The 14,280-nt window shown below is 47.4% G+C and overlaps 1 protein-coding gene across 3 annotated transcripts in view; it reads right to left on the bottom strand.

Annotated features, from left to right (window-relative positions):
* The window catches only part of SHANK1 (SH3 and multiple ankyrin repeat domains 1), a 994,257-nt gene that overhangs the window by 130,239 nt on the left and 849,738 nt on the right, over positions 1-14,280 (bottom strand). For all 3 annotated transcript variants that reach the window (XM_063942588.1, XM_063942586.1, XM_063942587.1), the window contains one exon: positions 1,995-2,119. In XM_063942588.1, coding sequence (XP_063798658.1) covers positions 1,995-2,119 — 125 coding nt within the window. The remainder of the gene's footprint in view (positions 1-1,994; positions 2,120-14,280) is intronic.

Here is a 14,280-nt window from a genome sequence, read left to right as displayed (position 1 = left end):
ACACCATGTTAACACCCACAAATGGTCACCTCTTGTCAATCTCTTTGCAATGGAGTTCTCATTGCGTGCAAGATAGCAGCTGCACCTTGGCGCATGCGCAATGCCAACATACCACATGTGCAGTCTGCGATAATCACTTGTTGGGTGGAACATCGGATTTGCGTACATGTCTGAATCAGGCCCTTAGTTCTAGAAGTGCACATTTGAGAACACTCAGACCAACGTTAATGGTAGTCACGTGGTTTATAGGCAGGTTTATAGGCTAAATCTCACTGTCTCGTCTGCCACGTTTACCACTGAATTTCATTTGTCGGGATGGTGTTACCGTACATTACAACTTAAAGATAAAATTTGGTTAGGCTTAAAAAAATATGAATCCCTCTCTCTTAGGGGCCTATTCTTGAAGGTGAAAGTTCTTGTTTTAGTTTCTGCATGTCTTACGTTATGAGCCCACTCATTAGTGGCCAATTTGACATCCCCATATTCAATAAACTCAGAAAAGTAAATGTTAGCAGGACCTGATGCCATCTCCAGATGGCGTTAGTTCCCGGAGACCCGCTATTTCCTATGAGTACGATGACCGGGTCCTGCCCTGCACCCCAATCTGGCATTGCACAGGAGTGAACTCAGTTCATGCATGTGCAGTAACACTGTCGGATCATACCGGCATGTAAATTTTCGCATCTTAAAATTAGCGTCAAAAGTGTCAGTGTTAGATTTTGCAGAACAGCTATTTGGGAACAGCTGTCCCGCAATTGGGGCAAGATTGAATTGCTCAGCTACTTTAGTATCATGTAATTGATGCTAGGGACGAGAGTGTTATACTCCCGTTGTATAAGTCACTAGTGAGGCCACACCTTGAATACTGTGCACAATTCTGGGCACCATACTACAAAAAGGATATCCTGGAGCTAGAAAAGGTTCAGAGGCGGGCGACCAAACTAATTAAGGGCATGGAGACGCTGGAATACGAGGAAAGGCTTGCAAGGCTAGGCATGTTTACATTGGAAAAGAGGAGACTAAGAGGGGACATGATCAACATCTACAAATATATAAGGGGACAATACACAGATCTTGCGCAGGACCTGTTTTTGGTTAGATCAACACAGAGAACTCGTGGACACTCGCTCAGGTTAGAGGAGAGGAGATTCCGCACAATACGGCGTAAAGGCTTTTTCACGGTAAGGACGATACGTGTTTGGAATTCCCTGCCTGAGGGAGTTGTAATGGCGGACTCTGTCAACACCTTTAAGAATGGGTTAGATAAATTCCTAATGGATAAGGATATCCAGGGTTATGGTGCATAGTCACGCACTATAGTTATTATAAAAAAGAGGGATAAAATGTAACGGCAGACATCAGCATCAGTCAAAATTTTATACCAAATAATACTGCATAGGAGACCACAAATAGGTTGAACTTGATGGATAAATTGTCTTTTTTCAACCTTACATACTATGTTACTATGTTACTATGTCAAGCTGGATACTTAAATGTTGGGGACAAATAGCTGAATAATGGATAAATGCAAAAATGAATACCTTCCAACTGCATGACAAGACAGGAAAATTTGTGAGGCGACATGTTTATCCCAATTTACCATGCTGTATCACAGATGATTCTGGTGCATGCAGCAAATCAAAGCGTGTTTCAAGGGTAGTTGAGATGGGAGTGGCCTAGCATTAGACATGCCTTCGAGGGATGGAGGGTTGTTATAGCCACACCTACCATGACCACTCCCCTAATGTGACCTTTTCAGAGAAGGCATGTCCAGCGTTGGGAGAAGTAAAACCTAATATCTGATTTGTTTCCATTGGTTACCGCATGTTTGCAGGCAGTGTGCCATGTTATTGCAAATGAGACCTGTATGTAATAGTATTACAGTAGCTTGTGCAAATGTGACAGCAAAGAGTGGTTCCAAAGTCTGAAGCAAATGTGTGTCTCCTGAACAATCATACGTAAATAATTCCTAAAACAGAGTGAACTATGGTTACCTCAATTAAAAAGTCCCCCATCCTGAGCCCTGCTCTCCAGGCCACTCCCCCTTCATCCACACTTTCCAAGTACTGGAGCGCTGGGAAGGCCGGAGTAGGAGTGAATTCTTCAATTGGGGTTTGTGCTGTAATGGAACATAATAATAAAACATAACTGTCCAGGCCTCAACCTTTGTGTCAGGCTTGCAGAGCATTTCCACCTTATATATAGTGATAACATATCCCTCACTGATATATAATAAGGCTACAGACAAATGGACATCTAGTTACTGTTCTTAAAATGTGGTTAACGCTTTTTTTTTTTTTTTTGTCGCTGCCAGGGGTGTGGAAAATTCTGTATACATCATTTCTTACACCTGTACACTATAAATGCACATATGTTCTAGGAAGACCACACCCAAGTTGATAAAGACACATAAAAGCATAGGAGCATTTTCCGAAACACCTAAGCTCTTTTCATTTGATTTTTTTCTGTAATTATTTCTCAGAAGCGGTAGTACGGGATAGAAGCAGCTCACAAGTAGTGTAGTAATATATTATACCAGTTGTTCCCAAACTTTTTGGAATCACAGCACACTAGAGTATAAGAATTTGTTTCACGCCACCCCTAGGCCAAAAGTTTCTTATTGAGAAATTAAAAAAAAATATATGAAATTAAGTAAATTGTGTTTATACAGTATGTCATCATTAGGTTCAATTATGTGATGGATTCACTTCTGTTTGCCCACATATTTTATGATTGAAAGCCACAAGCTCTGGTTTTATCTATTACATTGACAGTCAATAATTTGAATTGGTCCTGGAAAACCAACCCAGGGCACCCCCCCTTGCTCCTCCCCATTTCAACAGCTAAGTACGAATGGTATATAATAGGGGGACATGTACTAAGCAGTGATAAAAGTGGAGAAGTGAGCCAGTGGAGAAGTTGCCCATGGCAACCAATCAGCTGCTCTGTATACTTTTATAGTATGCATATGATAAATGTTATGTCAATGCTGATTGGTTAGCATGGGCAGCCAGTGGAGAAGTTGCCCATCCCAACCAATCAGCATTGACATAACATTTATCATTTGCATACTATAAAAGTATACTGAGCAGCTGATTGGTTCCCAATGGCAACTTCTCCACTTTTATCACTGCTTAGTACATGTCCCTCTTAGTCCGACATGACTCGTCTTTGAATCAGGACAAAATTCATTTGACTTGGGACAGTCACTTCAAATTGGAACGCTGGGGAGGTTCTTTTTTTTATCTCAATTCCTCCCAAAACTATTTTTCTTTTGTGTTCACAAATCTTTAAATTGATCACCTTCTCTGTAGGACAAAGGGTCAACTTTAGTTTTGTAGAACGACCACATTGTTGCAACAGAGTACAGAGAAAACGAATGGTAGTTTTGTCTGACAAGTTCTAATACAGAGAAAAGGAAAAGGAGACAGCCTGTGGTAGAGCAGACTGTATGTCAGTAGAAATCTTCAGCTCACAATAGGCTAGAAGCACAGTACTTTACATCCCTATTCTTCAACCAGAAGCCAGCAGAAAGATAATACCCAAAAGATGCACATTAGTGCTTCAGGGGATACAGATATAAAAGTATGATGTTTTAAGACTTGTGTATACAGACAGTACAGGATAATTTAGGGGAAAACACAATCAGGCCTGAAGAGTCTTCAAGGAAGCTAAATCGTCTACAAATATATTATAAGTTGTATATATATTAATTTTACCCCATAAGTGAATAAAATGTGATGAGGACCTGGCAGCCCATTCCTGTCTATTCCTAGAAATTCACCATGGGCCTGTGTAAGATGTGGTTGGAGTGTGCATTGCGCGATGCATAGATAGTGTATGGTAACGCAGCAGAAGGCGTCTGATATAAGTAGACGCCTCCTGCATGCATTTGTAATCCAGTGCTGCGTTCTAGGACGTAACATTGGATCTCCTGATGTCTGCAGCCTTCGAGATCTGAATCAGGCCCTATATGAAGGTCGATGTGCAAAGTTAATTTATTTCAGTAATTCAGCTTAAAAGGTGAAACCAATATATTATATAGACTCATTACATGCAAAGTGAGATATTTCAAGCCTTTATTTGTTACTAGGTGATTCATTGCGCCCTACGGGCGCTCTTCACACCGTCGTGAAGGGCTACGCCCCCTTAACCCTTGCACGCTCTTGTGGCATGCAATAGTTGTATTATATGGAGTATAACCTCCAATCATAATTGTGTGAGTGGTTAAATATTGCATGGACAAAGGGCGTGCGATGGTTAAGGGGTCGTAGCCCTTTGCAACGGTGTGGACAGCGCACGCAGGGCCTGATGAATCACCTAGTAGGTGCTGTGGTTGGGGGAGTGACGGGTGCGGGGGAGACGCGGATGGGGGCCGGGGGGGGAGGGTCGCAGGGGTGGTGCGGGTGGGGGTTTGGCTGGTGCGGTGGTGGGGGAGGGGCGGGTGCCACGGGTGGGGTCCGGAGCCACAGCGGGTGCGGGGGTGCCACAAGTGGGGGAAGGGCGGGTGCAGGAGTGCTGCGGGTGGGGGAGGGGGTCCGGAGTCACCATGGGTGGTGGAGGGTGGGTGTGCGGGTGCCCCGGATGGGGCCCGGAGGTACTGTGAGTGGGGGAGGGGCGGGTAATGCTTCTCCTCCTGGAAGCAGCTAGGCTGCTGTCCACCCTTTGGCAGTGGCTCAGCTCCCGGAGACTTGCACAGCAGCCAATCACTATTGTTAGCGCCGGTGTCCCAACGCACCGCATTACAGGGAAGAAGATGCACTCAGTAAACTACAGCTCCCAGCAACCCTTAGCGCCAGAATGATTCGGCGCTAAGGGTTGCTGGGAGCTGTAGTTTATTTAGTGCATCTTCTTCCCTGTAATGCGGTGCGTTGGGACACCGGCGCTAACAATAGTGACTGGCTGGCAGAACTGACTGACTCGCTGAATCAATGTAAAAGGTGAGAGTGCTGTGCAGTGTCAGTGTCAGCTTCCAGACATTACCCTCCGCGATATCACCCACTCTATCCGTTACATTAGCCATCTCGGAGCTTCCAGGCCGGCAGCCCAGGTGCTGTGTTGCGGAGTCAGGGTCTCTGGGGATCTGTGCGCGGCTATGGCGGGGAGGCACTTCTGTGACATCACGCGCAGAGGAGGCTCCGGGGCTCAGAGAGTATGCGGCGCTGGGAGGGCTATGAAAGCCTTCCGCTGCGCCGCTTTCATACACATCTATGCCGGTGGCCGCAGCAGCTTTTGTTCCACGTGCGCCGCAGCTAGGAAGTGGGGATTGTTGATGCCGGAGGGGGCAGGCGGACTGGCAGCAGGACATAGGGGGTCATTCCGACATGATCGTAGCTGTGCTATGGGGGTAATTCCAAGTTGATCGCAGCAGGAAATTTTTTAGCAGTTGGGCAAAACCATGTGCACTGCAGGGGAGGCAGATTTAACATGTGCAGAGAGAGTTAGATTTGGGTGTGGTGTGTTCAATCTGCAATCTAATTTGCAGTGTAAAAATAAATCAGCCAGTATTTACCCTGCACACAAACAAAATAACCCACCCCAATCTATCTCTCTCTGCACATGTTATATCTGCCTCCCCTGCAGTGCACATGGTTTTGCCCAATTGCTAACAAAATTCCTGCTGCGATCAACTTGGAATTACCCCCTAAATGTAGCACAGCTGCGATCACTTACACTGACATGCGAGGGGACGCTCAGCACAGGGTCCGCCCCGCATGTCAGGCTGTTTCCGCCCCCCCCCCCCTCCCCCACACACACTTCCCAGCAAAAGTACAAAAGCATCGCCTTTTGTACTTGAAGAGTAACTCCCAGCCAGCGCAGATCCTGCGGCTGGCCGGGAGTTACTCATCGCTGCCCGGGTCGCAGCGGCTGCGTGTGACGTCACACAGCCGCTGCGGCCCGCCCACCTCACGGTCCAGCCACGCCTGAGTTGGCCGGACCGCGGCCACAAAACGGCAGGCAAACGCCGCCACACCGGCCCCTCCCGCCCAGCGACCGCCTCTGCCTGTCAATCAGGCAGAGGTGATTGCTAGGAAAGACAGGCGTCGGCTGTCAGCCATGTGCCGGTGCACTGTGGTGCCGGCACATGTGCAGTTCTGACCTGATCGCTGCACTGCGATGAACTGCAGCGAGCGATCAGGTCAGAATGACACCCATAGGACGCTGCAGTAAAAGTTTTTCTCTAACGTCCTAGTGGATGCTGGGGACTCCGAAAGGACCATGGGGAATAGCGGCTCCGCAGGAGACTGGGCACAAAAGTAAAAAGCTTTAGGACTACCTGGTGTGCACTGGCTCCTCCCCCTATGACCCTCCTCCAAGCCTCAGTTAGATTTTTGTGCCCGAACGAGACGGGTGCAGGCTAAGGGGCTCTCCTGAGCTGCTTAGTGTAAAAGTTTAAAGTAGGTTTTTTATTTTCAGTGAGACCTGCTGGCAACAGGCTCACTGCACCGAGGGACTAAGGGGAGAAGAAGCGAACTCACCTGCGTGCAGAGTGGATTGGGCTTCTTAGGCTACTGGACATTAGCTCCAGAGGGACGATCACAGGCCCAGCCATGGATGGGTCCCAGAGCCGCGCCGCCGGCCCCCTTACAGAGCCAGAAGACTGAAGAGGTCCGGAAAATCGGCGGCAGAAGACGTCCTGTCTTCAATAAGGTAGCGCACAGCACCGCAGCTGTGCGCCATTGCTCTCAGCACACTTCACACTCCGGTCACTGAGGGTGCAGGGCGCTGGGGGGGGGGCGCCCTGAGACGCAATAAAAACACCTTTTTTGGCAAAAAAATACATCACATATAGCTCCTGGGCTATATGGATGCATTTAACCCCTGCCAATTTTTCCATAAAAAAGCGGGAGAAAGGCCGCCGAGAAGGGGGCGGAGCCTATCTCCTCACAGCTCCGTTGGAGGAAGGCTCCCTGACTCTCCCCTGCAGTCCTGCACTACAGAAACAGGATAAAACAAGAGAGGGGGGGCACTAAATTGGCATATAAATATATACAGCAGCTATATTAGGGAAAAACACTTATATAAGGTTATCCCTATATATATATATAGCGCTCTGGTGTGTGCTGGCAAACTCTCCCTCTGTCTCCCCAAAGGGCTAGTGGGGTCCTGTCCTCTATCAGAGCATTCCCTGTGTGTGTGCTGTGTGTCGGTACGTTGTGTCGACATGTATGAGGAGGAAAATGGTGTGGAGGCGGAGCAATTGCCTGTGTTAGTGATGTTACCCCCTAGGGAGTCGACACCTGACTGGATGGTCTTATGGAAAAAATTACGTGATAGTGTCAGCACTTTACAAAAGACTGTTGACGACATGAGACAGCCGGCAAATCAGTTAATACCTGTACAGGCGTCTCAAACACCGTCAAGGGCTCTAAAGCGCCCGTTACCTCAGGTCGATACAGACACAGACACGGACACTGACTCCAGTGTCGACGGTGAGGAAACAAACGTATTTTCCAGTAGGGCCACACGTTACATGATCACGGCAATGAAGGAGGTTTTGAACATTTCTGATACTACAAGTACCACAAAAAAGGGTATTATGTGGGGTGTGAAAAAACTACTCGTAGTTTTTCCCGAATCAGATGAATTAAATGAGGTGTGTGATGAAGCGTGGGTTTCCCCCGATAAAAAAACTGCTAATTTCTAAAAAGTTATTGGCATTATACCCTTTCCCGCCAGAGGTTAGGGCACGTTGGGAAACACCCCCTAGGGTAGATAAGGCGCTCACACGCTTAACAAAACAAGTGGCGTTACCGTCTCCTGATACGGCCGCCCTCAAGGAACCAGCTGATAGGAAGCTGGAAAATATCCTAAAAAGTATATACACACATACTGGTATTATACTGCGACCAGCAATCTCCTCAGCCTGGATGTGCAGTGCTGGGGTGGCTTGGTCGGATTCCCTGACTGAAAATATTGATACCCTGGACAGGGACAATATATTATTGACTATAGAGCATTTAAAGGATGCATTTCTATATATGCGAGATGCACAGAGGGATATTTGCACTCTGGCATCAAGAGTAAGTGCGATGTCCATTTCTGCCAGAAGAGGATTATGGACGCGACAGTGGTCAGGGGATGCGGATTCCAAACGGCATATGGAAGTATTGCCGTATAAAGGGGAGGAGTTATTTGGGGTCGGTCTATCGGACCTGGTGGCCACGGCAACGGCTGGGAAATCCACCTTTTTACCCCAAGTCACCTCGCAGCAGAAAAAGATACCGTCTTTTCAGGCTCAGTCCTTTCGTCCCCATAAGGGCAAGCGGGCAAAAGGCCACTCATATCTGCCCCGGGGCAGAGGAAGGGGAAAAAGACTGCAGCAGACAGCCTCTTCCCAAGAACAGAAGCCCTCCCCCGCTTCTGCCAAGTCCTCAGCATGACGCTGGGGCCTTACAAGCGGACTCAGGCACGGTGGGGGCCCGTCTCAAGAATTTCAGCGCGCAGTGGGCTCACTCGCAAGTGGACCCCTGGATCCTGCAGGTAGTATCTCAGGGGTACAAATTGGAATTCGAGACGTCTCCCCCTCGCCGGTTCCTGAAGTCTGCTTTACCAACGTCTCCCCCCGACAGGGAGGCAGTATTGGAAGCCATTCACAAGCTGTATTCCCAGCAGGTGATAATCAAGGTACCCCTCCTACAACAGGGAAAGGGGTATTATTCCACGCTGTTTGTGGTACCGAAGCCGGACGGCTCGGTGAGACCCATTTTAAATCTGAAATCCTTGAACACTTACATAAAAAGGTTCAAGTTCAAGATGGAGTCACTCAGAGCAGTGATAGCGAACCTGGAAGAAGGGGACTATATGGTGTCGCTGGACATCAAGGATGCTTACCTCCATGTCCCAATTTGCCCTTCTCACCAAGGGTACCTCAGGTTTGTGGTACAGAACTGTCACTATCAGTTTCAGACGCTGCCGTTTGGATTGTCCACGGCACCCCGGGTCTTTACCAAGGTAATGGCCGAAATGATGATTCTTCTTCGAAGAAAAGGCGTCTTAATTATCCCTTACTTGGACGATCTCCTGATAAGGGCAAGGTCCAGAGAACAGTTAGAGGTCGGAGTAGCACTATCTCAAGTAGTACTACGACAGCACGGATGGATTCTAAATATTCCAAAATCGCAGCTGATTCCGACGACACGTCTGCTGTTCCTAGGGATGATTCTGGACACAGTACAGAAAAAGGTGTTTCTCCCGGAAGAGAAAGCCAGGGAGTTATCCGACCTAGTCAGGAACCTCCTAAGACCAGGCCAAGTGTCAGTACATCAATGCACAAGGGTCCTGGGAAAGATGGTGGCTTCTTACGAAGCGATTCCATTCGGCAGATTCCACGCAAGAACTTTTCAGTAGGATCTGCTGGACAAATGGTCCGGATCGCATCTTCAAATGCATCAGCGGATAACCCTGTCTCCAAGGACAAGGGTGTCTCTCCTGTGGTGGTTACAGAGTGCTCATCTCCTAGAGGGCCGCAGATTCGGCATTCAGGATTGGGTCCTGGTGACCACGGATGCCAGCCTGAGAGGCTGGGGAGCAGTCACACAGGGAAGAAATTTCCAGGGCTTGTGGTCAAGCATGGAAACGTCACTTCACATAAATATCCTGGAACTAAGGGCCATTTACAATGCCCTAAGTCAGGCAAGACCTCTGCTTCAGGGTCAGCCGGTGTTGATACAGTCGGACAACATCACGGCAGTCGCCCACGTAAACAGACAGGGCGGCACAAGAAGCAGGAGGGCAATGATGGAAGTGGCAAGGATTCTTCGCTGTGCGGAAAATCATGTGATAGCACTGTCAGCAGTGTTCATTCCGGGAGTGGACAACTGGGAAGCAGACTTCCTCAGCAGACACGATCTTCACCCGGTGGAGTGGGGACTTCACCCAGAAGTCTTCCACATGATTGTGAACCGTTGGGAAAAACCAAAGGTGGACATGATGGCGTCCCGCCTCAACAAAAAACTGGACAGATATTGCGCCAGGTCAAGGGACCCTCAGGCAATAGCTGTGGACGCTCTGGTAACACCGTGGGTGTACCAGTCAGTGTATGTGTTCCCTCCTCTTCCTCTCATACCAAAAGTACTGAGAATCATAAGAAGGAGAGGAGTAAAGACTATACTCGTGGCTCCGGATTGGCCAAGAAGGACTTAGTACCCGGAAATTCAAGAGATGCTCACGGAAGACCCGTGGCCTCTACCTCTAAGAAAGGACCTGCTCCAGCAGGGACCATGTCTGTTCCAAGACTTACCGCGGCTGCGTTTGACGGCATGGCGGTTGAACGCCGGATCCTGAAGGAAAAAGGCATTCCGGATGAAGTCATCCCTACCCTGATCAAAGCCAGGAAGGATGTAACCGTACAACATTATCACCGTATTTGGCGTAAATTTGTTGCGTGGTGCGAGGCCAGGAAGGCCCCTACAGAGGAATTTCAACTGGGTCGATTCCTGCATTTCCTGCAAACAGGACTGTCTATGGGCCTCAAATTAGGGTCCATTAAGGTTCAAATTTCGGCCCTGTCAATATTCTTCCAAAAAGAACTAGCTTCTGTTCCTGAAGTTCAGACGTTTGTCAAGGGAGTACTGCATATACAGCCTCCTTTTGTGCCTCCAGTGGCACCTTGGGATCTCAATGTAGTTTTGGGATTCCTAAAATCACATTGGTTTGAACCACTCACCACTGTGGACTTAAAATATCTCACATGGAAAGTGGTAATGCTGTTAGCTCTGGCTTCAGCCAGGCGTGTATCAGAATTGGCGGCTTTATCCTATAAAAGCCCTTACCTAATTTTTCATACGGACAGGGCAGAATTGAGGACTCGTCCTCAATTTCTCCCTAAGGTGGTTTCAGCATTTCACTTAAACCAGCCTATTGTGGTGCCTGCGGCTACTAGGGACTTGGAGGATTCCAAGTTGCTGGACGTAGTCAGGGCCCTGAAAATATATGTTTCCAGGACGGCTGGAGTCAGAAAATCTGACTCGCTGTTTATCCTGTATGCACCCAACAAGCTGGGTGCTCCTGCTTCTAAGCAGACGATTGCTCGTTGGATTTGTAGTACAATTCAGCTTGCACATTCTGTGGCAGGCCTGCCACAGCCAAAATCTGTAAAAGCCCATTCCACACGGAAAGTGGGCTCATCTTGGGCGGCTGCCCGAGGGGTCTCGGCTTTACAACTTTGCCGAGCAGCTACTTGGTCAGGGGCAAACACGTTTGCTAAATTCTACAAATTTGATACCCTGGCTGAGGAGGACCTGGAGTTCTCTCATTCGGTGCTGCAGAGTCATCCGCACTCTCCCGCCCGTTTGGGAGCTTTGGTATAATCCCCATGGTCCTTTCGGAGTCCCCAGCATCCACTAGGACGTTAGAGAAAATAAGAATTTACTTACCGATAATTCTATTTCTCATAGTCCGTAGTGGATGCTGGGCGCCCATCCCAAGTGCGGATTGTCTGCATTACTTGTACATAGTTATTGTTACAAAAATCGGGTTATTGTTGTTGTGAGCCATCTTTTCAGAGGCTCCTTCTGTTATCATGCTGTTAACTGGGTTCAGATCACAAGTTGTACGGTGTGATTGGTGTGGCTGGTATGAGTCTTACCCGGGATTCAAAATCCTTCCTTATTGTGTACGCTCGTCCGGGCACAGTATCCTAACTGAGGCTTGGAGGAGGGTCATAGGGGGAGGAGCCAGTGCACACCAGGTAGTCCTAAAGCTTTTTACTTTTGTGCCCAGTCTCCTGCGGAGCCGCTATTCCCCATGGTCCTTTCGGAGTCCCCAGCATCCACTACGGACTATGAGAAATAGAATTATCGGTAAGTAAATTCTTATTTTTTCCCCCCTGTCTACAGCACAGAGACTTGCTGCAGATGCAGTGGCATACCCTCCAGCTGTACTTTTTTAGCAGGTACAGTACCTTTTTTTATGGTCTGTACCGATTTTTGGCTCTTCAAACTTCCATTGAAAGTATAGGAAAATGGGCGTGGCCATGCATCTGTACCCGTGGCCACGCCACTGTACCCGTGGTCACGCCCCCTTTTCAAATTTGTAGCGATTTTTCTGTGTAAATTGCTGGAGGGTATGTTGCTGCAGATGCAGTGAGTCTATTTTGGGGTGTTGAGCTGGAGCTGCAGCTGCATCAGCCGCATTGTTAATCCTGCTCTGGGAACACACAGCAGTCAAAGGGCAGAGCCTCTCATTGGATGTAACCTGTGTGGGAGGGCGTTTCTCGCCCAATCAGCTGTGGACTGAGTGTGATAGACCTGCTGCTAACCCAATGAGAGCTCCTAGCCACGCCCAGCGTTAGCCACACAGTCACAGAGTGACAGATCTGGGCAATTATATAGGAGATAATCTTTGATGATTGTGGTTTACAGTTTAAGATAACCCAAAATCCTGAATTACAGCCTCAATGGGCGCTGATAGAATCCATGCCACGCCGCACTGAGGCAATAATTCATGCAAAAGGGGCCCAAACCAAGTACTAAGTACATATGCAAGATTATACTTTTTCAGAGGGCCGACATTTCTGTATTTAAAATACTTTTTATACCGATTTTATGTAATATTCTAATTTTCTGAGATTTTGGATTTGGGGTTTTCTTAAACTGTAAACCACATGAATTACTGAAATAAATTAACTTTTGCACGATATTCTAATTTTCTGAGTTTCACCTGTATTATGTATTATGTTGCCCCAATACATTTGGCTTTTGCAGGACATTTCCGTCTCTGCTACAGAAAAAAAAATGGATAAAGCTAAGACACAGTAATTTGGAGATGGCTGAAGTAAAGTAGCTTCTAAAAATGATTTCTGTTAAACTAATTTAGAGCATTTGGCTTTGAAACTCATCGGAGAAGTGGAATCATAGAAATATGTCTCAGGTAATGGTCATTCTTAAAGCTAAATTATCAACTAGAAAGTGCTCCTCTTAGGTGTTCCCTGCTGCTAGCTGGAACACCATGGGCTGCTCATGTTTCCCCCGGTCTCCTGTATTTCTCTTAAAGTCCCGACTGAATTGTCCCATTGTAAACTGCAATGAATGAGGTGATTGATTGTCCACCTCACACAACCTTTCCACAGTCAGTAAGAAGTGGCCTGTAAAGCTAAGGACCACCTTAGCAAACACGTTTCCTAGTTGGCAATGAGTTTTAAGAAATTCTGAAAAATATTCTTGTGGCCTCACAGGCCACCAACCCTCTAACAGAGACATACTCAGGTCCTGCAGTTGCTAGGATGGGTGGTGAATTACCTGCTTTAAGATCACTGGGCCTATAGACCACTATTCTGGAGTTCATTTAAAGCACCCACATTGAAATCTTTAAGTACCAAGAGTTGCACAGAGGCCTAGGCCCAGGGGCACATTTATATATTTGTGCAGTGTGTGCAGCACACACGGGCACCTGAGTTCAGTGGGCCCACACAGCATACCCTGCACCCATGTTTACTTATTTACCACTGCGGAGTCCCGCTTTTAGGCACTGGTGCTGCAAAACAAATCATTCAAAAAATGCGGCCATTTTCTTGGTGATTCGTGCATGTGCAGTAGAGATTTATTGCCAGGAACATGGCGGGCGCCATGTTTCCGAAGACTACTGTGCCACAGAGAGTTCGGAGCTTGCATGGAGTGTGCACACGGGCCCCCTCCTCTCTTCAACCACCCCTGCCTAGGCCTTTTTATATTTTTAGATTTAATTTATTCCATTTTGTTTAATTAATTTTGAGGAATAGCATTATAGTGCAATATATGCACTATATTGCTGTGCAACTTAAAATCCAGTATAGCAATGAAAAAGGGAAATTTCCTTTCTAAGCGTCATATTTTACTGTGATGATGTGATTGGAAGAAGGAACTTAAGAGTAGTGTTGAGTGGCATGGCTAGATCCTAGGTCTCTCCAGAAACCAGCAACACCCTGACCAGTACTCTATCTCCTGTATTTACAGTTTAGCGATAAACAGGGACAGGCGGCAACTTTCTGCCCCTTGGAAAACTCAAACCTGTTTTCATTTTGTAATAAACATACATATATCATGGTGAACGTCTCTGCTCTAACCAACCATACGGTCTACCCATCACTCCCTGCACCGCAAGTTTCCAGATTGTAACACAGACATTGCACGAGCACAGTAAGTAGCAGTATTCTACGTTCCGCCTCTTAAAATCTAACTGAGCTCTTGATACTTAAGGCCCTTGAGTTCCATGGTGAGACTCTGTGAAGGAAGAGTGCTCTCCGCAATCAGCTCAGTACAAAAAATATATATAAATCATTCCAATCACCTGGTACTGCTG

This window comes from Pseudophryne corroboree, chromosome 10 (assembly GCF_028390025.1).
Source record: "Pseudophryne corroboree isolate aPseCor3 chromosome 10, aPseCor3.hap2, whole genome shotgun sequence".
NCBI classification, from domain to species: Eukaryota; Metazoa; Chordata; class Amphibia; order Anura; family Myobatrachidae; genus Pseudophryne; species Pseudophryne corroboree.
The sequence above is the reverse complement of the archived record's forward strand: the minus strand, read 5'-3'. Positions and strand labels throughout refer to the sequence as shown.